Below are 22,864 nucleotides of genomic sequence, written 5' to 3'. Positions count from 1 at the left end.
TGGAGCTCTCACTTTGAAGTCTAGGGTGACTTCCTAGATGCCAAAGCTCTGCAAGCCTTCGGTCTTGTCTTTTTATAGAGAAGTTGTTTATTATTTCTGTTCTGGCCTTTCAATGTTCTTGGAAGCTGTACACTAGGGAAAACTCTCCCAAGGACACACTTCCTTATGGTTCCCTAGAGAGAACGTCCTGCCCATTCTCACAATGTTTCTCTCAACCTCAGCCTACTAATTTTAGTTTTCTCTAACCTGTGGCTTCCTGCCTCACTATGGATGCATTCCTCAACTGAGTCCTAACTTCCCACATTCCTCTTTGTCACCGTCACTGAGTCTCGCCTCTCATTTATGTGACATTCCTTCCGCTGTTGATGGCTTTCCACCTTCTGGTTAATTCTTGAATCCTTTCTGACTCTGGCTTGGTTGTATGATGATACAGTCTTTTTTGAGTGCCTACCCATTCAGTAGGCATTGGTTGTCTCTCTCATTAGCAATCTAATGAAATGATGGAACCTGGTGAGTCGGTGAGGTGATGAGGACTTTTTAAAAATGTGTTCTCTCGGAGTTTTGCACGTTTTGGTCATAGTCATCTTCTCTCCCCCAGCTCTTCCCAGATTCACTCCCTCACTCACCTAACCTGTGTCCCTTTTAATTTTATTTAACTTTATTTCTTTAAGGCCCAAATCAAGACCAGTTTGTGTTGCCCGAATATTCCTGAGTGTCTTTCCCTGGAGTATGGTCGACTTATCAGGACAATGCTCAGAGAAAACTGTCTCTCCTTTTCCCAGAAGCTAACAGTTGCCCATAGCTCCACAGCTGGGGGTGGGATTTTATGCCCAGCTCCCGTGTCCATGCTGGAATTTGGTCTGTCTTGTGTTTGCACTGGTTTTGTGCATGTTGTCGAGACTGTTGTGAGTTTCTGTGTGCAGCTGCCTGCCCTGCTGTGTCCAGAAGACACTGTTTTTTTTATAGTCACCCGCTGCCTCCGGCTCTTGGATTCTTTCTCTTCCCTCTTCTGCAAAGGTCCTTAAGCATGGGGGATATAGTATGCGTGTTCTGTTGAGGGCTGAGCATTTTGCAGGCTCTTATCCTCTGTACCTTGGCCAGTTGTCGGTCCCGATGCTAACTACCATCTACTATAAATAGAATCTTCTCAGATTAGGCTTGAGAGATGCATTGATCTATGGGTACACGGTAAGTCATTAGAAATACTATTTCCATTCAGCAGAATCATGTCAGTAGGCTCTCCCCAAGACCCATGACCTGTCCAGCCGTTGGCTGTGCTGGATATGGGTTTTATTCTGTGGAGCAGGACTTACATCCCAGCAAAGTGATTAGTTTCTCCCCTGATGTTCTTGCCACTGTTGCGCTAGGGGCATATCCTACCAGCCAGTCGTTATTACGGCTCACAGCATTCACAGTTGGACGTGATTGACGATTACGTCCCCCTCCAGTAGCTTGCATAACGCCTTCAACACACTGTGAAAGTTAGCCAGTAGGGATGTAGCTTGCAGCTAAGCACCAGCTTAGCTTGATTTCTCTGTGGCGTCCTCAGCAATAGGGTCTTACTGTGAAATTCTGGAGTGTACCGAAGAGCATTGGCAAGAGCCTGTCGTGTTTGGGGGAGGTCTATAGGATCTCATCAGCTAACAACTCCAAAAGAAATAACCCATTACTGGCTCTGATTTTTGTTTGATAGCTTGTAGTATCTTAATAGAAACATTGTTACCCTGTTATAGGTGACTCCCTTTTAAGGTAGGGGTGTGTGTGTGTGTGTGTGTGTGGTTTCCGTATGACTTTTTTTGAAAGATCTTTAGTCCTCTTTCCCCACACTCCCTCCTCTACCCTGCCCTCTGTCCCCTTACCCCCAGTTTAACCCTTCCTGTTCCGTTATTCCTTCTTAACATGCTGCTGTCAGTGTGTTCTGGGATAGACTGCACTGGTAATGCGCACTATTGAATTGATTCTGTCGTTTCCACTCGTCACATTGAACACAAAACTGGCTCATCAGCCTGTGTTAACCAGCTTACCAGAATATAACTGAGAAGACATGATTTGTGTCCTGTCAACTTCTTATATGATATGAAATTTTAAAAATTTGCATATTTGTTATTCTTGAGTAGGTAGTTTTTCTTATAAATCAGACTGAGTCTACTTAGAGTAAATCCATAAGAGAATCCTACACACACTACCTCATTAAGTAATTTTAATTGATTTACTTCATATCAGTTTAGAAATTCTTGAGTTTGCATTTTACCCTAAGACTCACCATCCTGGGATTCTTCTTTATTTTTAGTTACGTGTCTGTAGTACATGTTTATCTGTGTGTGGGTATGTACATATGAGTTCAGGGGTCTGGGGAGATCAGAAGATGGCCTGACCAGAATTACAGATGGTTGTGAGAAGCCTTGCCCAACGAGGATGTGGGTGCTTGGGAATTGAACTTAGGTCCTCAACAGGCACAGCATATGCTCCTAACCATTGAGCCTTCTCTCCAGTCCTCCCCACTGTATTCTTCTAAGAAATTCTTGTAATCTGCAAGATATCTATGTACTTGATCTGGTCATTTATGCAGAACAGTGGCCTCAGCTTTCCTTGGGCAAGCATGCCACCACCTGAGCCCCGTGAGGGGCTTGTGTGTCCAGCAGCACTGCTGCCCTGTTCTGCTGTGCTCAGCTGGATGCTAGGCTGCAGCCTGTTTGGCCTGTCAGATCTGCGGTCCAGTATCGGGGCAACCGGAACATGGCCATTCCTGGAAATTTTATATCTGGTGCCTCAAGAAGTGATTGGAGGCTGGGAATCAAGTTACAAATGACCAGTTTTGTTCTTGTAGAGGGCGGGTATTCCGTATGTGCTAACACCGGAGGACTTTGTCTTCTGTCCATCTCTGCCCTGTAGGTGACCTTTATGGAGCGATAGGCTCTCCAGTGAGACTGACCCGCACAGTGGTGATTGGAAAGCAGAAGGATTTGGTCCAGCGCATCCTTTACGTTCTGACCTACTTTCTCCGTTGCTCTGAACTACAAGAGAATCAGCTGACCTGGAGTGGGAATCCTAGTGAAGATGACCAAGATATAAACGGGAGCAAGATTGTAACAGCCTTGGAAAAAGGAGAGGTGGAGGAATCTGAGTATGTGGTAGTTACAGTGAGAAACGAGCCTGCTCTTGTCCCGCCAATCCTACCACCAGTGACGGCTGAGACAAGGAGCCCGGAGCCTAGAGGAGTAGCTGAGATCCCAGAAGGCGCCGATACTAGCGAACTGGGTCACAAACCTGACCGAAACAGATGCAAGAGGCCAGAGCAGAGTTCTGAGGCCAGTAGCATGGGGTTCCAAGAGGCAGAGCCTGACAGTTCGTGGACACCTCAAGGCATAGTCTGTGAGGACAAACAGAATGACCAAGAGGCACCCCAAAATGACTCTTCAAGACCTCCCAGCTCTGAGGTTCCCAGGGTAAGACTAAGGATGGACCCACATGCTGTCCATGAGGAGCTGCTAAAGAAACCAGCTGATAGGTCAGCAGCCTGGCCCTGCCCTGACAGACATTCCCAGGAGGATCCTCCTGTTGAAAAGGTCACCTTCCACATTGGAAGCTCCGTCTCTCCAGAGGCCGACTTTGAAAGCCGCACCCAAAAAATGGAAGAGCGGTTAAAGACCTGTGGACAGTTTTGTGGGACCAGTGCCTCTGTCAGTCCTAGCGTGGACACTGGCCTGACTCGAGACCAACAGGGCTCCAGGTGTTCCTCCAAAGCTGACTTTCAAAAGGACATTGCCCTTCCTGAGGACCAGTCCTCGGGAGGAGGAGGTGTCTCTGAGGACAGAGGCCTCCAAGCCAACATCACGGCAGGTGCTGGGGGACAACTTAGCCAAGCTCATGGCCGCCCTGCACCTTCCAGCTGTGCAGCAGGCAGTGGCCAGAGACCACTGGAACACACTGGAGATTTGCAATGCAAAGGCAAGAAAAGACCTTCCTCAGAGCATGTAAACAGATGTAGACAGCAGGGTGGCCTGCTGGGTGCTGCAGATGTCCCCTGTGGGGACGCCCGTGGTAAGGCCAACTTCAGGATCGAAGGAGACCTTCCCAGGAATGAAAGCTTGGATAGTGCTCTCGGAGACAGTGATAATGAAGCATGTGCTTTAGCCCTGCTAGGCCTAGGTCCCAGTTGTGACAGGACTGAAGGGTCCTTGGAAGTGGAGCTGCCTCTGCCAAGGTAACACACTGCACAGGGAACTAGAGTCTGTTCCCAGCCTGACACTATGACCGACCATGGTAACTACCCACAACCACTTCATACACAATGCATGTTTTTCTCTTAAATGTTAGAGGTATTACCAGCCTGTCTAGTCTCCAAGGATGCTCACAGTCTTGGTGCAGCTCTGTTCTTGGACAGAGGACTGGTGGTTGTCTTTACAGCTCTCGAGACATTTGGGGGGAGTGAAGGGCCACAACAGTCACGGTAGCAAGGAGGAGAGAGTTCCATCTGGTGTCACGTGTGTGTGATTTGTACGGTTGGCTCGGATGTCTTGCTTCTAAGGTGATGGATCACACCCACCATGAGGCTTCCCTCCCACCACTTTGTACTCTTCATTAGCACTCCATTGGGTTGGTTCTCTGGTCTGTGATGGCCGAAAGTTGCAATTAAAAGATTTCTTCTATTCTTCCTCACTGTGGCGGTTACCTCCCTTTACAGATGGGAGTCTGTACTTACTTACAGAGTCATAAAGCCATGCTTTGTTCACCATGACCCCCAGCCTCCTCTTTCATTCCTCTGACGTGGACTTTCAGGTGGATGTTCAGTATGAGGTGTAAGAAGAGATCTCTTAGTTTTTAGACAAGGTCTCCCTATGTAGCCTAGGCTAGCTTTACGCTGAGAACATGCACCTCCACATCTGGCTTAAGAATGAAGTTTTAACTAGCTATGGAAATAGTGTGTTTTTTCCAGGCTTCCATTTTAATAAAAATACTTCCTTTCCTCCCAACTCCCCTTTTTCTCACACTCCTGATCTCTTTATATATACTCTGATATGGGCTACAGGAAACTATTATAGTTTCTTGTATCGTTGGAGGTTTGGGTCCCACTGTAATAACAAAAAGCGAGTACTTTTAACTGTGTATTTACTAGCTAAATGTTGTTTTAGGTCTCAGAGCACCAGCAAGCCAAATGTTAGAAACTTTGCCCGCTCGCTTCTGGCGGGCTACTGCGCTACGTACATGCCGGATTTGGTGCTGCATGGAACCGGCAGCGACGAGAAGCTGAAACAGTGCCTGGCAGCTGACCTGGTCCACACGGTGCATGTAAGTGACCCCAGTGGAGAACCACGGGACGGCCAGTGACGGGGTCTCCAGTTGACACCCAGAGCCTCGGTGTAGAGGATTGCTTGTAAAGACACAGAGTGACATGACAACCAATGAGGCGTAGTTAAGAGTCCAGGGACAGTGAGTGGGCAGACCTGGGCCAGACTCAGCCCAGGGCAGGCAGGCAGTACCAGAACCGCAGAGTCCTGGAACAGGGACAGTGAGGAACGTGGGGCATCTGGCTACTAGTTCTCTCCTCCACCCTCCAGTTTCTTCTGCAAGAGGCCAGAGAGCAGGGGCATAGCTAAGGCAGATGCTTCCCATTTTCCGTAGAGCTCAGCCTCCTGGGGCCAGTACAGGATAAGTAGTGTAGAGCAAAGTAGGGGTGAATGGCTATGGGCTGGCTCGGCAAATGGATAAATGGCACAAATGGTGAGTGATGTGAGATACCTTCAGGAGGCAGACCAGAGAGATGTTGTGTATGGCTTGCTTATTATTCAAACCTTGCAAGTTTCTAAAAGCAATTTTTTAAACTGATTTGTCATTGAGCTCACTTTGATAGCTGGGAGGAGATGGCTGTAGAAAGATTTACAGGTATGACTGGAAAATTGCCTATAGCTACTGCTGAGTGCTTTTCTGTTATCTCCAGCATGACAGGAGATGAACACCTAGAGAAAGTGTGTCAGTCTGATGGACCTGTTTTTAATTGAGCTGCTAGTCAGCAGATGTGCAAGCATAGATGTTTTGCAATTAGAAACGTATGGTGTTTTGTGCAATAGGAAGAATCCTTGTTGCACAGAGATCATTGGAACCTGGCTTGTTATCTCCTTATTGCACACTTTTTGTTTGTTTGGGGAGAGAGTTTTTAAAAGTAGGAAAGAAGGCATTGTATGTTATCTTTGGCCTTGAGCCACCTAGACACACAGCAGACACAGGCTTAACAGGCTGAGGATGTTTGTATGAAGTAGGAAGAAGGGCTCAGATGGGAAGCCGCAGTCATGATCCCACATCCCATAGAGGTAAAGAGATGAAGAGCAAGTACCTGGGAGCTGGGCAGGGCCCATCCACCATACATGTGCTTGCCCAACTATGCCTAGTTCTGTACTGTGATCAGACACCATCCCTCGCCAGAATAGTCCTGGAATAAAACTATGAAGTTGCTGTCATCTATAAGTAACACAAAATTTTTCATACTTACCACAGATACTGCACACTTGCTCTTAACCATTTCAGAGGTTGGTCCATCCATTTCACCCCATAGCATAAGCACAGGGCCCTCATTGCATGGAATCGTCTTTCTGGGCTGTCCTAAGGTTGCCTGTGCTTTGTGTGTTTAGTGTGTGTTGGGGGGTCGTGAAAGAACCCTGTTTCCTTTGGTGTCACTACCTCCTACCCGTGTCCATGTATGCAGAGAGCCCTTGAGGGTTTGCATTCTGTGGTGCCGTTGGTCTGATTCCTCAGTACGTGGGTTTCCACTCCTTGCACCTTTTCTCCACCAAGCCGGAGTTCTGCTCCAACAGAGACACAGGAGACTATATGAGCTAGTGGGGTTGTCCTCAGCAACATTGATCATATCGGTTGTAGCACATTATATGAGCTAGTGGGGTTCTCAGTGACATTGATCATATCGGTTGTAGCACATTATAGGGGATAGTTGGGTTGTCCTCAGTGACATTGATCATATTGGTTGTAGCACATTGTAGGAACTATTGGGGTTGTCCTCAGTGACATTGGTCATATCGGCTGTAGCACATTTTTGCCCAAAAGTGCCCAGGTTCCCTTACTAACCATCGTGGAAAAGCAACCTCCTGAATTTCACAACTCATGAAATTTTGGCATTTTTATAGGCCATCAATTTATGATTTCTGAATTTTAGACTTTCATTGTGGCCATCTGGCCCTATAATTTGTATATTTGAGAAAATAGCCATGTCTACACTATCATTCCTCTTAACTTTTCCATGTTTCATTTTCTTCCTTTTAAAATAGTACTTTACGCTGTAGAAGCTCTTATATCTTTGAATCATAAAGTCATCTGGAGAGGTTGGACGTTATAAGGTATAATCACCCATATCATGAGATATGAGTATATACAAAATACAGCCATGTACATGGCATTTTTAGGAAATTATGAAGGGCTTATTAAAGTGTCTTCAAAATTTAATAACTTCTTAATATGTCTAATTCACATTAGTGGACTTTCAGTTTCACTTGGCACATCCGTCATGAGTTTTGTGTTTCTTTGTTTGAGACGGGCTCACCTGGGCTGTCCTGGAACTTACTGTGTAGACCAGGTTGGCCTCAAACTTGCAGAAATCCACTTGCCTCTGCCCCCCAAGTGCTGGGATTAAAGGTGTGCACCACCACGTTGGTGCTGAGTTTGATTTTGAAATAGACTTGCATGTAGACTGCCCCTGAGACTCACACTCTGGTGTGTGACAATGTTTTGTTTTTCCTGTAAAAGGGACTTAACTTCTGTTTACAAGCATCTGTGGAAAATAGAAGTATTTTTAAAACATTGAATTAACCATTCATAAAGGACAGTAATTTTCTTTTTGGTTTTTCGAGACAGGGTTTCTCTGTGTAGTTTTGGTGCCTGTCCTGGATCCCACTTTGTAGACCAGACTGACCTTGAACTCACAGAGATCCGCCTGGCTCTGCCTCCCAATGCTGGGATTAAAGGCGTGTGCCACCACCGCCCGGCAGGAACAGTGATTTTCAAAGCTGAGAACATTGTCAGGAAAAGGAGCAGAGATTCAAGAGCAATGCCTCGCCTGTGGGAGCTGAGAACTTGTGGAAGAGAAATGGGGTAAATCACTTGGAACCACTTGCTTTCACAAACTGTTTTGAGATTTATAAATATTTTCAGTTTAATGCCAGGCTTTGAAACTCATAATTCCTTTTAAAGGAAGATACTGAGTAACTTTTTAAAAGCAATTGATGTACGTTATTGACATGTTTTTAAGACTTATGCATGGCTTAGATTGTAAAGTCTGGCTTCATCAATGTACATTGTATAACCACGGCAGACTAGTTTCCTTTGGAGCATGAGGAAATTTCTTTCTAGAACATTCAACATCAAGAGTGCCTTTTTACTCTTTGTTATCTAGCCTCTTATGAAGAGGCTTTTTGCCATTCCTTTTCATGGCTTTCATTACCTTTCACGTACTAAGATTCAGGTTTTCACTGGCTGTTTTGATGGGTGCTCTTTTTCAGTCTGTCAGTGGAACTCTTTGCCTCCTAGTGTATGTTACTCGGCTGCTAGAACTGAGTCCAAAGTAGCATTGCTTCTCTTCTCCCTATCGGCTAAATGTGCACTTCTCTTTGCTTATGCTTTCCCTGTGAATGGAGAGAGTACGTACACATAAGCCAGCAACACTCATCTTGGGACCCTGACGAGGCCCTGTCTCTCTTCTGCATCCTGTCTGCCAGCGAATGCCGCCAGCTTGCCAGTGTTAAGTCACTACACTGGGGTCAGAAGACAACATCAGCAGCCCTGGCTGGGGTCTGAGTCCTGGTGTTCCTCCTCACTGAGACTTGGAAGCTGGCGGCACACCACCAAGGATGATTTTAGAAGACACAGGAAAAGGGAAAATGGAATGCAGTGGTTAAGAGTTCACTTTCCAGCACAGTAGCAAAGCACTTGCCACACGAGCATGAGGACTTGTTCAGTCTCCAGGACCCATCCATGCAAAAAGCTGGGTGTGGTGGCATGCTAAATCCAGCACTGGGGAAGCAGAGGCTGGAAGGTTCCTGTAGCACACTGCCAGCCAAGCCCAGCCTCATTAGTAAGGTCCTTGTGAAAGAGCATGTCTCAGAAAACAAGATGGATGGACATAAGAAACAACCCCTGAGTTTGACCTCTGGCCTGCATATGAGAAGTTGGGCCTCCAAACCTAGGCTTGAATCACAGCTCAGTTCCTAATGGCTTTGTGGCCTTCGGGGGAAGTTTCCAGCCTATGAAATAAATTGTACTGATGTCATTTGAATTTGAAAATTCTAAAATCCACATTGTTAAGCACAATGCCTGGTACACTACTAAGTGTACGTGCCCAGTAAATGTTGACTATTGAAACAGGAAATGTGGGTGGGGCAGTGGTGGCACACAACATTAATCCTAGCATTCAGGAGGCAGAGGCAGGCGGATATCTGTGAGTTCAAGGCAACCCAGAGTGAGTTCCAGGACAGCCAGAGCTACACAGAGAAACCCTGTCTCGAAAAAACAAACAACAACAACAAAGAAAAAAAACCCAAACCAGGAAATGAAAGTGCCTTGTAAACGATAAAGCAGTATGAGATGTTATTAACAGGTAGTACCATTATTTTAGTTCAAACAAAATGACTGTTAGAGTTTAGAAAGATGCCCAAGTGTCTTTACCACTATTTGGTTGTGGGCATTGGTCGCTGGAAGCACCTGCTAGTCATGGCTAGCTGAGCCTGCACGTAAAGTTGCCCTTTGTCCTGCCACAAGGAGCAGGCTGGCGTCTCTCACTGTATTAGGTAAGGTCATCAGGACAAAAATTTTAGCTTAAAAAACAAAACAAAACAAAATAGTGATCTAGGCTTCAGGCGTTTTACAGACTAATCTATAAATAACAATTGGCTCTAGCAGTCTGTTCCATTTAATTTTAAGAGTAGCAGCAGCAGATTGGCTCCAGAAATATCACACAGGAGTCAGTAGCACAGATAAGGAGCTTTGCTGAAAGCCTGGCTGTGATACATGCTCATGAATACTAATTAATTCAGTGGGCAACCAACCAGCTAGACTACAAAAGAACAGCCTGTCCCATCAGACAAGAAATCATTACTTAAGTAGCGCATAGTATTAAATGCTCCAGGTCAGCAGCAACCTTAGAACCAACAGGTTAGAAAGGACACTGTTTTGGAGGAGTCCCTTACTTAGAACGCCCTGGTTGTTTCCATCTCTCAAGGTTAATGATGAACAGACTGGTAACTTGGGGCAGCTCTGCCTCCTGCAGCTGTAGCCCTGAATGCCGCCCCATCTGGGACTAGGAGATGTGTTGGGAGGGCTATGTTAAGAGAAAGGAGCTTTGTTGTTGTTTGTTTCTCTCTGTCAGACCGCATCTTACCATGTAGTCCAGGTGGGCCTGGCACTTGGAATGTTCCTGCTGGCTTCCCAACTTCTGGGGTTATACCCATGTTTCACCATGCCAATCTCACTTACATTTCCCTTCCCCTCCCTCCTTCCCACATGCTAGGCACATGCTCATTGAGGTATACATACTCCAACTCTTAAACTACATGTTTTGACCTGTGGCTGGATTTTGATGACCATTTTTTACTAATAGAGATAACTGAAATCCTTACAGATAGATAATCAGGGTTATTGTTTAGTGAGGCCTTTGTATTGTGAGTATATATGTACACACAGCTTCATACACATACATCAGTATGTACACACGTTCACACCATCTGCAAGCATGTGTCTGTTCTTTGCAGTTACCTTGAAGCAGAAAGCAAAACTCACTTCTTGTGTATTTTAGTGTGTCACCTGGTGCCTGGTGCATAGAAAGTGCTTGATGGTTATAATAGGTGACGTCATAAAACTGGGTGTAGAGCATTGTATGTTTGTTGTTGGAGCTGAAACTCATGGGGTATGCCTTTTTCTAGGGTAAAGATCTTAGAATAGTGAAGAGGAAAAGTGGTAGTTGACATGTATTGGCGAAATTATTAAGGCCACTCCACGTAGTTAAAAGGGAGGTTTATTCAGTGGCTCATTGAGGTATACATACTCCAACTCTTAATGAAGGGATAGGTAGGTCGCAGGGTCTGGGAAAGACATAGTGCAGTCTGGCGGTGTTCTCTGGAGAACTCTGCTCAGTCTACCTCCAGCGTCCAGGGTCCGGGAACCAAGAGAGATGGCGCATCCAGATCTCGGATCTTCAGGGTCCTCTCTCAGCCCCGCCTTGTAGGCGTGACAGTTACTGAAGCCTCACTGGGGGTTGGAACTTCCAGATCAAAGTTGGAATGGCTACCCACTACAGACATGAGGCCTGCAGCCCCTCTGCATTCATTTTCTTTTAAATGTATTTATACTCATGGGTATGGAGATTTTCCTGCATAGGCCAGAAGAGGGACTGGGGTTACAGATGCTCTCAGCCACTGTGTGGGTGATGGCATCGAACCCAGGTTCTCAGGGAGAGTGTTCTTAACCTCCGAGGCATCTCTACAGTTCCTTGCATTCATTTTCTTAAAGGAGGCTAAGGGATTTCAGATTTTACATCTCTTGTGTGCATTCTGTCATAGTTCTAATCATTTTCCCATTTTCTTTTTATTACGAGATATTTGGACATTTATGTCACTTTCCACAAAGGCTGCAAACCTTCTCTTGCACTGTGATCACACACTTGATCACATGACTTGGTTCTGGGACTCTGACTTGTGCACCTTTCTGCACCTTCACATTGAAGCTGATCTTAGCCTGGCAGTGGAGCTGGTGGCCATGGGCTGAATGTGGGGATTAGCCCAGTGAGCACAGCGTTTGCAGCCACAACACAAGAAGCCAGGCTTTCAACCCTCCAGATCGTCCTGCTCTGCTTGGAGGGCCCCTTCCTTCCTGCCTATGCCCGGTGTCTTCATGGTGTCGTGTGGTTCTCCGAGGCCTTCCTTCACCTGACCTTCCCGTCGTCCGGAGTGGCTGCCGCTCTTGCTGCTCCTCCTTCCTCCTAATCTAAGATGGGATCTGGCTTGCTGCCCAGGCTGGCCTTGACCGTGAGGTGTGTTTGTATGATCTATGAAGTGTTGGGGATATAGCCCTGCACCATCATGCTGACCCTTTCCTCTTCTTCATCACGTGACAACGCTTCAGTCTTCAGGGACTAACACCTGTTAGTCACCTGTTTCCAAGAGCAAAATTCTGCTGAATGCAGATAGCGGTGTGAAGTATAATTGCTGTTCCTTCTGAGTCTTCATATGCTGTACCTGTTGAATGCACTAGCAGTCTGGTGGCAGCCTCTCAGGTGGCCTGGCTGGATTGGCTCTCCAGTGAAGAGGCAGGCAGACTGGAGAAGAGTTATATCGTGGCAGACTTACTTTATCTGTTAAAAAACACTGGAGTGCCTTTTTTATGATAGGCATAGATACTACTCAGTTGGAGCCTGAAAGTAGGAGGATTCTGGTAAATGCAGTACCTGTAGACGAATTTCTAAAGGTCTTATTAATAAAAACAAACCCAGAGCCAGGTATTAGGGTGAATGCTGAAAGATCAGAGAGACAGAACAGGCCACAGCTAACCTCACCTCACCAATTCCTTAGCTGATCTCGTTTCCTCAAACTGGAAGCCTCTGTGTCCTCATCTGAATGAATCTCAGCTGAACTGCTGCTCAAAAGCCTAAAAGCTTAACCAGGCTCTAGTTCCTGGTCCTCACGCCTTCTATACCTTTCTGCTTCCTGCCATCACTTCCTGGGATTAAAGGCATGTGTCACCATGCCTGGCTGTTTCCAGTGTGTCTTTGAACTCAAAGAGATCTGATGGATCTCTGCCTCTAGAATGCTAGGATTAAAGGTGTGTATACCACCATTTTCTGGCCTCTATGTTTGTCTAGTGGCTGTTCTGTCCTCTGACCCCAGATAAGTTTATTAGGGTGCAAAATATATTGGGGAACACAATATCACCACAGGTACCAGCTACATATAGATAGAATTCTTTCCCTTCAACATGTGGTGATGACATTATTATTGAAGTTTTAGGGTATAAGCCTTGGTCTTAGCAGTTCCCAAAAGCTAGGTTTGTCCACCATCCCCAGTCTGTCAAGTAAGGAGCTGATGGCCTGTAAAAGTGGCAGCCTTGGAACTGTGCAGGACCCAGGCTGAGCTGGCCCATCGTCTCTCCCCAGCAATTGCTGCTTAGGAGGGACCTTGGAAGTCTTTAAGCTGTAGGAGCTCCCTGGGGCTTATTTCATTTACTTCCTGAGCCTTGTAAGTTTCGTTTTGTGAATCTTAATAAGCTTCATTCCTCTTCTTAGGAAAGAATGTTTCAATTCTAAGAAAATTTCTGCCTAGCAGTGTGTATTATTACATACCTCTGTTTGTATGGGTTTGCTGTAGCTGAAGTTTTTCTGTGTCCCAGCCTGCTGGTGGTCAGGACAAATCTCTCTCACTTGCCAGTCCTATGGCGGCTCGGACCCAAGCAAACACACAGAGACTTATATTACTTATAAACTGTATGGCCGTGACAGTCTTCTTGCTAACTGTTCTTACAGCTTAAATTAACCCATTTCTATAAATCTATACCTTGCCACGTGGCTCGTGGCTTAACGCTATCTTACATCATGTTTCTCATGGCGGTGGCTGGTAGCGTCTCTCTCCCTCAGCCTTCCTGTTCCCAGAATTCTCCTTTCTCTTTGTCCTGCCTATACTTTCTGCCTGGCTACTTTCTTTCTTTTTCTTTCTTTCTTTCCTTATTTATTTTGGGGCACCAAAATTCCTTTTTTGAAGAAATGGTACGAATTAAAGAACTTAAGCAGATGTTTTGGTGCAACTTTTAGAAAAGATAAAGGTAGCTCGACATGCATGCACGGCCTCAGTGACCAGTAAAGTCACTTGTGGCTTTGGGGAAGTCAGCTCAGCTCTCATCACTGTGTCCCAGGGTGTGCTTGTCAAAGAGAGATTCCGCCAGGCCAGCTTCAGGGGCTCCCATCTTGCAGAGGTTGGTCACGTGGTCACCCAGTTCTTTGATGGATTTCACCTGCTCATTCAGGTAATGGGTCTCCATGAAGTCACACAAGTGGGGGTTGTTTTTGTCAGCAGCTAGTTTGTGCAGTTCCAGTAGTGGCTGATTCACACTCTTCTCCAAGTGCAGTGCATACTCCATCGCATTCAGCCCGTTCTCCCAGTCATCGCGGTCTGATGTCTTGATATCCTGCAGGAAGATTCAGCCACCTCGTTGGTTCTGTAGCTCCATCAGTCTCTCAGCATGCTCCCTCTCCTCATGAGATTGGTGGAGAAAGTACTTGGCAAAGTTCCTCAGAGCTACATCATCCCGGTCGAAGTAGCAAGACATAGACAGATAGATGTAGGAGGCATACAGTTCCAGGTTGATCTGGCGGTTGATGGCAGCCTCCAAGTGCTGGTGGTAGTTCTGGCGCACTTGCGAGGGAGCTGAGGTGGTCATGGCAGCAGCGGGACGAGGCACGAGATAACGCTGGAGCGGCCGAGTGACGAGGTTGGAAAGGGTTCTGACTCGGAGCAGCCGGCTGGGGTCGGAGAGGTCGAGTGCCCAGTTCCATTCAAGCACTGTTGAAGCAGGAAACCGCAGCGACTCTGGGCAAGAACGTCTGGCCGCGCTTTATTAACTAATCAGAGCAACACATTGACAGCATAGAGAATATCCCACAGCAGTTTGCTGCATATATGTATTTGGTAAGGTGTGAACTTAAAGAAATTCTACATGAGCCAGTACTTGGAAAGTCAAAGCAGGAAGATGGGGAGTTTTGGGTCATCCTCGGCTACATAGCAAATTCAAGTCCAGCTTGGACTACATGAAACCCTGCCTCAACATACACAAATCTATTTAATAACGTCTACCATGGTGGTGTAGCTCATGAGGAAAAGTTAATGTTAAAAAGAAACATAATTCTGGGTATTGTGGCACACAAGTTTGAGGCCAGCCTGTACTATATAATGAGTGACAGTTTAGTCTTTGGCTGTGTAGCAAGTTCATCTTAAAAAAAAAATACAAATAAATAAGCATCAATATAATTCAGTTTTCCTTCATGTAATGTGGTACCATACATGCTTTAATTGTAGAATCTTCACAAAGGAGAATTGTGAAGTAAGGACCAGGGCTGGGTATGGTGGCCACCTTTTTCTATTTGGGTTTCTATTCCCGTGGTAGAACACCATGACAAAAATGTACTTGGGGAAGAATATACTATAATCGTAGCACTGAGGAGGCTGAGACAAGAAGATCACAAGTTGAAGGCCTACTCTGGCCCCATAGTGAATCCTAAATTCACTGGATTCTACATAGTGAGGAAATGTCTCAAAAGCACAAATTACTTAAGCTCCAGGACATCGGGGGTATGTAGGTACATATTACTGTAAAAACCCTGAACATGGATTTTTAAGACTTCTTCCAAGTCTGTAAACTTGGCAGTTGGCTTATAGATCCAATAATGCATTTCAGTTGGCTTCTCTCTAAGGGTTGCTTCTGTAAAGACTACTAGCAGTCTCCAGAATCAGTAGACCTTAAGCATCATCCCTCTCTCTGACCCTTTTGAAGTCCAGTCCCCTCACGTTACATCTAATGTGATTGTGGATGATGTTTTACCATTTTCTAGCTTCATCCTTTTTCCTGACTCTTGAGAGTCATTTCTTTAGAGGATCTTTAGAGTCTTTCTTTTAGAAGATCCCTGTTCACCTGCAAATAAGTAAGCAGGTTCTAGGTGATGACTGGCAGTGGATGCATGCTGCTAACTCTACAGAAATATTTACGGACTGAGTGTAAAGTATTTAGTCTTAGAGTATCTAATTCTTGGAGTGTTTTTAAGGCACTTTACTGAAAGTGTTCAACATTCTTCTGTTGCTGGAGTCTGTACGTAACAGCCAACCCATGCTGTTAGGGGGAGCAAGATGCCAGGACTCCATTATTTATTTCCCTGTGCACAACCCGTTACTTTGATTCAGGAAGTACTGTTTCTCACATGCCTGCTCCTGTGCTAGGGAGGAAGTCTGAGGAAACTGCTCACTCACAGATCCTGTGCCTCGGCCTCTGTTCTTTATCCTCGCTCCCATGACCTAAAGGGACTCAGACTTCCCATGTTCTTCCCTCGCATTTCTTTTTCTCAATGAGTCACTTTCATTTTATACTACCAACTCCCCTGCCCGTCCTGGCCATGTATGTTGCTGCAACCTTGCACTTTCTTCTTCATTGCTTAAAAGCACTCTTCCCATTGATGGCGGCGCCATGCAGACTCTTGGGCATTTGGACCGACACACCATCCCTCCCTTTCTCTGCAGCAGGGAGATCATATAGGAAGCTGGGGTCACTTTGAACCTGGGACCCAAATCACCTGCAAATCCATGTTTTAATGACTAGATTTTTGAAGCTGAGCCTGGTGGCACATGTTAGAATCCCATCATTCAGGCAACGGTAGTAGCCTGTCTCACAGAAATACTTTTAAACTTGGTTCTCTGGGAATGTGATTGGCATGCATTCAACTTACGGTATGCTAGCGTGTGGCCAGGGATGAAGGACAGGTCCGCATTGCATTCCTGACACAGGAGGGAGCTTGCTTACACAGACAAACTCGCCAGGCCTTATCCAGAAGGAAGTTAGGATGAATTTCTTGGAACTTCAGCTAAGCAGCTCAGAGCAACAAATGGTCAGCACAGGATGCTGGATGGGATTAAATAAAGACAGAAGGCAGCCAGTACTGGTTCTCCTTTGGGAAATGAGTTAGAAAAGTGTGCTCACAGCATTGGCCTTGCAGTGGGTGCTACTGCTGTTTCTCTGGAAACTCGCCCTCATCCTCCTACTCTGGATTGGGGGCCGAGGAGCACGGGGCTATGATAGCTGTGCTGTTGAGATGCCCTCATGTGCATGCAGGATACTGGAGTATGTCAGAAGGTGCTGCTGGAGAAGCAGTCACTTTTTGATCATTTTGTTTTGTTTTTTAAACCATAGAAACAAACATATGAAAATGTACTGTTTCATTCTTCATCAGGAAATGCAAATTTAAACTACTACACACCCTCTGTAATGGCTACAATTAAAAACATCCAGTCCGAGACCAGGATGGTTATGGAGTAACAGAAACTGTAATGTGTGGCTGATGGCGATGGAGCCACTTTGGAAAACCATGTTCTTAAAAAGTTAAGCATGCATTTATCACATGAACCAGCATCTCCGCTCCTCGGCCTTTATTCAGAGAAATAAAATCATGTGCATACCAAGATTTGTAAATATGAGCGCTCACAGCCCTTTTGTTCTTTGTGGCCAAATGTTAGAAACAATCTCTCTCAAGATTTTGTATTTTATGTGGATAGGTGTTTGTCTGCATGTGTACCACATGCATGCCTGGTGTCTAGAGAGCATGTTATGTTCCCTAGAACTGGAGTACAGACAGTTGTAAACTGCCACGTGAGTGCTGAGAACCAAACCTGGGTCCACAAGAGCAATACAGTTACGCCATCTCTGGATTAACAAATGATGCTGTACTCTTACAAGAGGATGCTCAAAAATAAAAATAAGGAACTAAAATAGAATAAATACATCTACATCTCAAAAGTAGTTTTTAAAGAAGCCAGAAAAAAAAAGCTATGGACCATGTGATCTTATTTATGCAAAATTCTATAAGAGTCAGAACAGTAGTTCTAGAAGGCATATTAGTGGTTGCTGGGGTATTACAAGGACTGACTACAGAGGAAATTAAACTACTGTGGATCCTGCAAATACTTCCAATACATAATTAATGGCCATGGGTACACAACTATATACATATGTTAAAACTCATCCAATTGTCATATATAATTAGTGAATTTTAACATGTGTAAATTATGTCAATAAACAAGATGAGATCCAAAAAAGTTAAAAGACAAACTTCCAAATAGTATACCAGTGCCCTCCCAACATAAAATGATTGATGTGTGTCCGTCAGACGACCTATAGGACACTTGGATATGGCTAGTAAAGTTCCACACTGTAATAGAACATCATGACTGGTATTTCTAAGGAACAATTTCTTCATGGTAGAAATGTAATCATTAATTTGATAAAATTAAATGTAGTTATTCTATTATGAACCATCACATCTACATATGTATATCTGTACTCCCAAATTTTGAGATCAGTTTTTAAATGTAAGACATTAAGAAAACTAATCAGAAAAACAGCCTTTCTGGGGATGTAAATATAGAATACCAACCATGTCTCAAAAAAAAAAGCAAAACAGCAATAAATCTCAAAATTATCCCCCAGAAACTTAGGAGAAATACCTCCAGATGAAAAAAACAACTGTCCGACCAGTAGAAAGCTTTCCATAACCCGTGACTATATGTTGTCAGAGCTCGATGGGATCCTGTAGAATGTTGCTGTCAAATCCCACCCAAGAAACAAGTGTGAGACTTGAGGTTTGGGTTTGGATAAAGACCATCCATGGAGAGGCTTTTACCGTTATCTCCCGCTGATGACTTGTTACACACATGAATCCCTAGCCCAGCTACTGTACCCGGAGAACAACCAAGTTTCCATCTTGGATCGCTTTACTACTACTGAGTTCATTGCCTTGAGAACGACTACAGAACAAAAAGCCGGGTTTTAAGAGATGAGATGTTTTTGAGGCCATGTTCTTTGATGTTGTCTTAGTTGTTTCTGCTGCTTTGATAAAAATACCCTGACAAACCAGCTTAGAATAGAAGGGTTTGTTTTGACTGACTGTTGGAGGTTACGGTCCATCACTGCAGCGACGTCACAGCAGCAGGAGCCTGGGTGCAGCCGTTCACATTGTCTCTGTGGACAAACCGCAGAGAATAATGAACACTTGTATTCAGTTCAATGTCTCCCTTTTTATATAGCCCAGGATCCCAGCCTAGGGAATGGTGCCACCCATCATGAGCTAGTCTTCCCTCCTCAAATGTCTCATTCAGGACAATCCCTGACAAGCATGCTCTAAATCTCATCACGTTGACAACTGAGATTAATCATTACAGATGTTTATACCCCATGATACAGTTTATTATAAAGTATTTTACATTTTAAGTATACTTCTCAGTAGCCACACTTTTTCCTTTTGGACTTACCTAGGTAAGTCCTTAGCGTGGTTATAGTAGATTACTAAAAATGATTGGTGTATATAACCACAGTTACTAAAGACACTTTGCTGAATGATTAAAGCTATTCCCTTAAGTAACCGATGGTGGTGTGTGTGCACATATATGCATGTGTATGTGGAGGCCAGGGGTCAGCCTTAAGTGTGTTCCTCAGGATGGCTGTCCACCTTGTGGTGGTGCTTGTTTTAGTATTTTAAGATTTATTTTCCTCTCTTTCTTTGTCTGTCTCTCTGCATGTGTGCATACGTGTGTACGTGTGTGTGTATACCTAGTACACAGGTACAGGTACCCACCATGGCCAGAAGAGGGCATCAGATCCCCTAGAGGTTGTTACAGCCTGTTGTATGCTGCCTCGCAGGTGCTGGGAACCAAACGCCAGTCCTTTGGAATAGCAGAAAGCTCCCTTAAGCCGTTTCTCCAGCCCTGTCTGCCTTGTTTTGTGAGACAGGGTCTCGCACTTGGACCAGGCACTCACCAGTTAGCCTAGGCCGGCTGGCTGGCCAGTGTCCCAAGGATACTTCTTTTTCTACCTCCCCAGGGCTGGGATTCTAAGTGTACACCACCATCCCTGCTATTTTTTTTTTTTAATATGCATTCTGCTCATACAAGACTGAGCTATCTCCCAAACCCCTAATGGATATGTTGTCTTGACTAATCTTGTTATTGGAGAAATGGCAATGGGATCCTCTGCCTTATTTTGATTTTCCTCATTCTAAATAATACAGTCTTTCATAAAGATTGGAAATGTGAAGAAAGCATATCCTTTTACTTATCTATGAATTCTTTTGTGCCTTCAGATTTTTATGAAAATGACTTTAAGAAAAATATCATTTTAACCAGTTTTTTAAAGTTATTAACTTACTTGGGGTGTGTGTGTGTGTGTGTGTATATATGTATGCATGTATGTACACATATAGCACAGCACATTTGGGGATTAGAGGACAGCTTCAAACGGTCTCCCACATGGGTCCCAGGACTGAACGTGGGTTGTCAGACTCTACCCTCTGAGCCGTCTCACAGCTCCTAGCTAATTAGTCTAAGTGCTGCTTCAGCGGCACACCTTTCTGGGTAGCTGTGAGGCTCCACGCTTCTGCAGTGTGCACACAAAACACTCTGTCCATTCTGAGCTGGAGAGTACTGACCCACTACGTCTCTCTTTCAGCATCCAGTGCTTGATGAGCCCATAGCCGAGGCTGTCTGTATCATTGCAGACACGGACAAATGGACTGTCCAGGTGGCCACGAGTCAGAGGAAAGTGATGGACACCATGAAGCTGGGCCAGGATGTCTTGGTCTCTAATCAGGTGTCCTGTTTACTTCAGTCCATTTTACAGCTCTATAAGCTTCACCTTCCTGCCGACTTTGTAAGTATCTGGTCTTTTATCATAAAAAAATATGTAATTAAAAGATAACTTTTATTCACTGTTTTGATGATAAATATCACAAATTCAGATTGTTTTTAATATATTGAAGGTTAGTGTTAAAGAAAAGTGAAACATGCATCATCAAAGCCACAGAAAGGGCAGAGCTCTGATGGAGCAGAGGGACAGTATCATCAGAAAAAGCAGATAGTAAAGTAGATTAGGGGGAATTGAGCCTAAAAGGAAATTTAAAATCCTTCATCAGAGAACTTATAGATGGATCCGAGGCAGGCCAGTTTCTGAGGGGATTGTAGTTTCTTCTGTTTTGTGAGCATCCTCCCAGTCCATCACAGGTGAATGTAAGCCGTTCAAATTTGAGAGAACTTGGTAAGAACTTAAAACGTGGCGTCGTCAGTTGTTCCTTTCCAAGTGGGATCTATGATCACTTTTGTAACATTTTAAGCAAAAACTAAAAGCAGCCTAAAAGTCCTAGAAAATCATTACCAGCACTCCCCTAGCCAGTGGGACATACGTAACAGTTCCTTTTGATAAGTGATAAGTGTACAGAGGTTGAAAGAGATATTCAGAAAGTGAGAAAGAAAAGTTCGACAAGGAGAGGAATGAGAGGCATGTAGCTGAGCAGCCGGGTTGTGCTGGCCTTGGGGACACGGGCTGTGTGGAAGTGCCGGCCTTTCCTGCCTCCTCCCTTTCTGTGCAGGGTTGCTCTTTGCAGCCAAGCCTGAGTTCAAATTCCTGTCTCCCTCCTTGTCTCAGGAAACGGCACAGAACTGTATAACAGCCAAACGGGAAGCTGGGGATCAGTTAGTACATGGATTCCCAGTTCACTGGTCCTCTGTCTGTCCTCTCACGGCCAAATCCTCAGCTGCACCCCTCTCCACACACAGTGAAGACTCTGATGTGGGTGTTCTGAGGGATGGTTGGGAAAGCAGTGGCAGTGTAGTAGAGGAGGAAGACCTTGGGACATCCCTGGGTGTCACTTCGGTGGTGGCCGGTTCTGAGTGTCTCTGGAGCTCAGGTTTCTTGTTTGCAGCATGAAGACAAACAGGCCTGTTATGAGAATGCTCTGAGAACCAGAGAGAAGGTGCCGCTCTTCAGACTGGCCGCACCAGCACAGGGGGCCGTAAAAGCCACTTAGCATGTCAGTGGGTGGTCAGGAGGGCCAGTTCTAGTTCTACTTAGGAGCCATGTAACCTCTCAGAGCATCTGGAGGAACCATAGAATCTGCTTCAGGCTGGGCGCTGGCAGAGGCAGGCGGATCTCTGTGAGTTCGAGGACAGCCTGCCTTATAGAGCGAGTTTCAGGACAGCCAAGGCTACACAGAGAAACCTTGTCTTGAAAAACCAAAAAACAAAAAGAATCTGCTTTATATGCTTAGGAAAATTAGTTAATACATGTGAAGCACTTGGAACACCAGTGAACAGGTATTTATTGGAATGTGTCAGTGACAGACAATGTTGATGGTGTAAAAACTGGCAATGCCTTTCATAGAAGTCTTTATTTGGCCCTTAACTGAAGCATGCTCTTGCAGGATGTCTGTCCCCAGGGGTAGCAGAAGTACTCAGGGCTATTATGATCTTCTTTTCTCCTAGAAGCACTCTGATTTTTTCTTACTCTGGGGCTTGAGTTTCCTTTTCTGTAAGGGAAGGAGGAGACATTAGACCCCATGGTGGTTGGCTGCTGTCTGTACAGATGCTGACGCCGGATTCTCTAAGACATTGTGCTCATTGTCTGACATCTGGTAGAGGTATACATAACTACTTAGTAATACATGAATGCCTTACGTAACCCAACAGAACCAAGATTCAAGAGAACTCCATCTAAGCATGGCTTACGTGAAAATACACAAGGGACTTGTACACAGAAGACAATAACTCAGATTTTAAAGTTGAAAATGGTATCCTCTCAGGAGTAAAATCCTACAAAGAAGGGGAAACCACTAACATAATCCTATTTGAGTAAGAGGCTTTAAACATCAAGTTTTTGTAAATGTATTTTTTCCTACATTTAGCGTGTATTTCTAGACCCAACATTGCATCGTACATTTTTTCTGTGGACTGAAAACACTATACATAAACCACTTTTAGTCATAAAGAATTCAATATAATTTGAATGTTTCTTGGTATCTTGTAACTCTAATTTAAAAACTTTATATTTCACTCCACAACGAACCAAAACTCAGTAGGCAATCCCTGTGCCGCTTCCCTCTGCTTACTTAGGGGAACATTTCTGAGAAGATTGGTGTCATCCCCCGCCTTGAGTAGTTCTTACAGGCAGTTGTGGTTCATCCCAGCAATAGTGCACCTAAAATGCTAGCCAGTGAGATACTGAAAAGTGTCCATGCCTCACGGACACTTTCCCCCATCACTGATCAGCCCAGATGGACAGAATCAACATTCTCAAATGC

The 22,864-nt window shown here is 44.9% G+C and overlaps 2 protein-coding genes and 1 pseudogene across 2 annotated transcripts in view; 1 reads left to right on the top strand and 2 right to left on the bottom strand.

The window, feature by feature from the left end:
* The window catches only part of Fnip2 (folliculin interacting protein 2), a 112,571-nt gene that overhangs the window by 86,032 nt on the left and 3,675 nt on the right, over positions 1-22,864 (top strand). Inside the window, exons 14-16 of the mRNA XM_059265510.1 lie at positions 2,893-4,204; positions 5,133-5,289; positions 20,242-20,442. Of these exons, the coding sequence (XP_059121493.1) occupies positions 2,893-4,204; positions 5,133-5,289; positions 20,242-20,442 (1,670 nt within the window). The remainder of the gene's footprint in view (positions 1-2,892; positions 4,205-5,132; positions 5,290-20,241; positions 20,443-22,864) is intronic.
* On the bottom strand, positions 13,647-14,749 carry LOC131912790 (ferritin heavy chain-like; annotated as a pseudogene).
* Spmip2 (sperm microtubule inner protein 2) overlaps positions 21,863-22,864 on the bottom strand; it is a 124,844-nt gene continuing 123,842 nt past the window's right edge. Inside the window, exon 5 of the mRNA XM_059265511.1 lies at positions 21,863-22,093. Coding sequence (XP_059121494.1) covers positions 22,046-22,093 — 48 coding nt within the window. The 3' untranslated portion in view covers positions 21,863-22,045. The remainder of the gene's footprint in view (positions 22,094-22,864) is intronic.

This window comes from Peromyscus eremicus, chromosome 6, assembly GCF_949786415.1.
Source record: "Peromyscus eremicus chromosome 6, PerEre_H2_v1, whole genome shotgun sequence".
NCBI classification, from domain to species: Eukaryota; Metazoa; Chordata; class Mammalia; order Rodentia; family Cricetidae; genus Peromyscus; species Peromyscus eremicus.
This window is presented reverse-complemented; position numbering and strand designations above follow the sequence as displayed.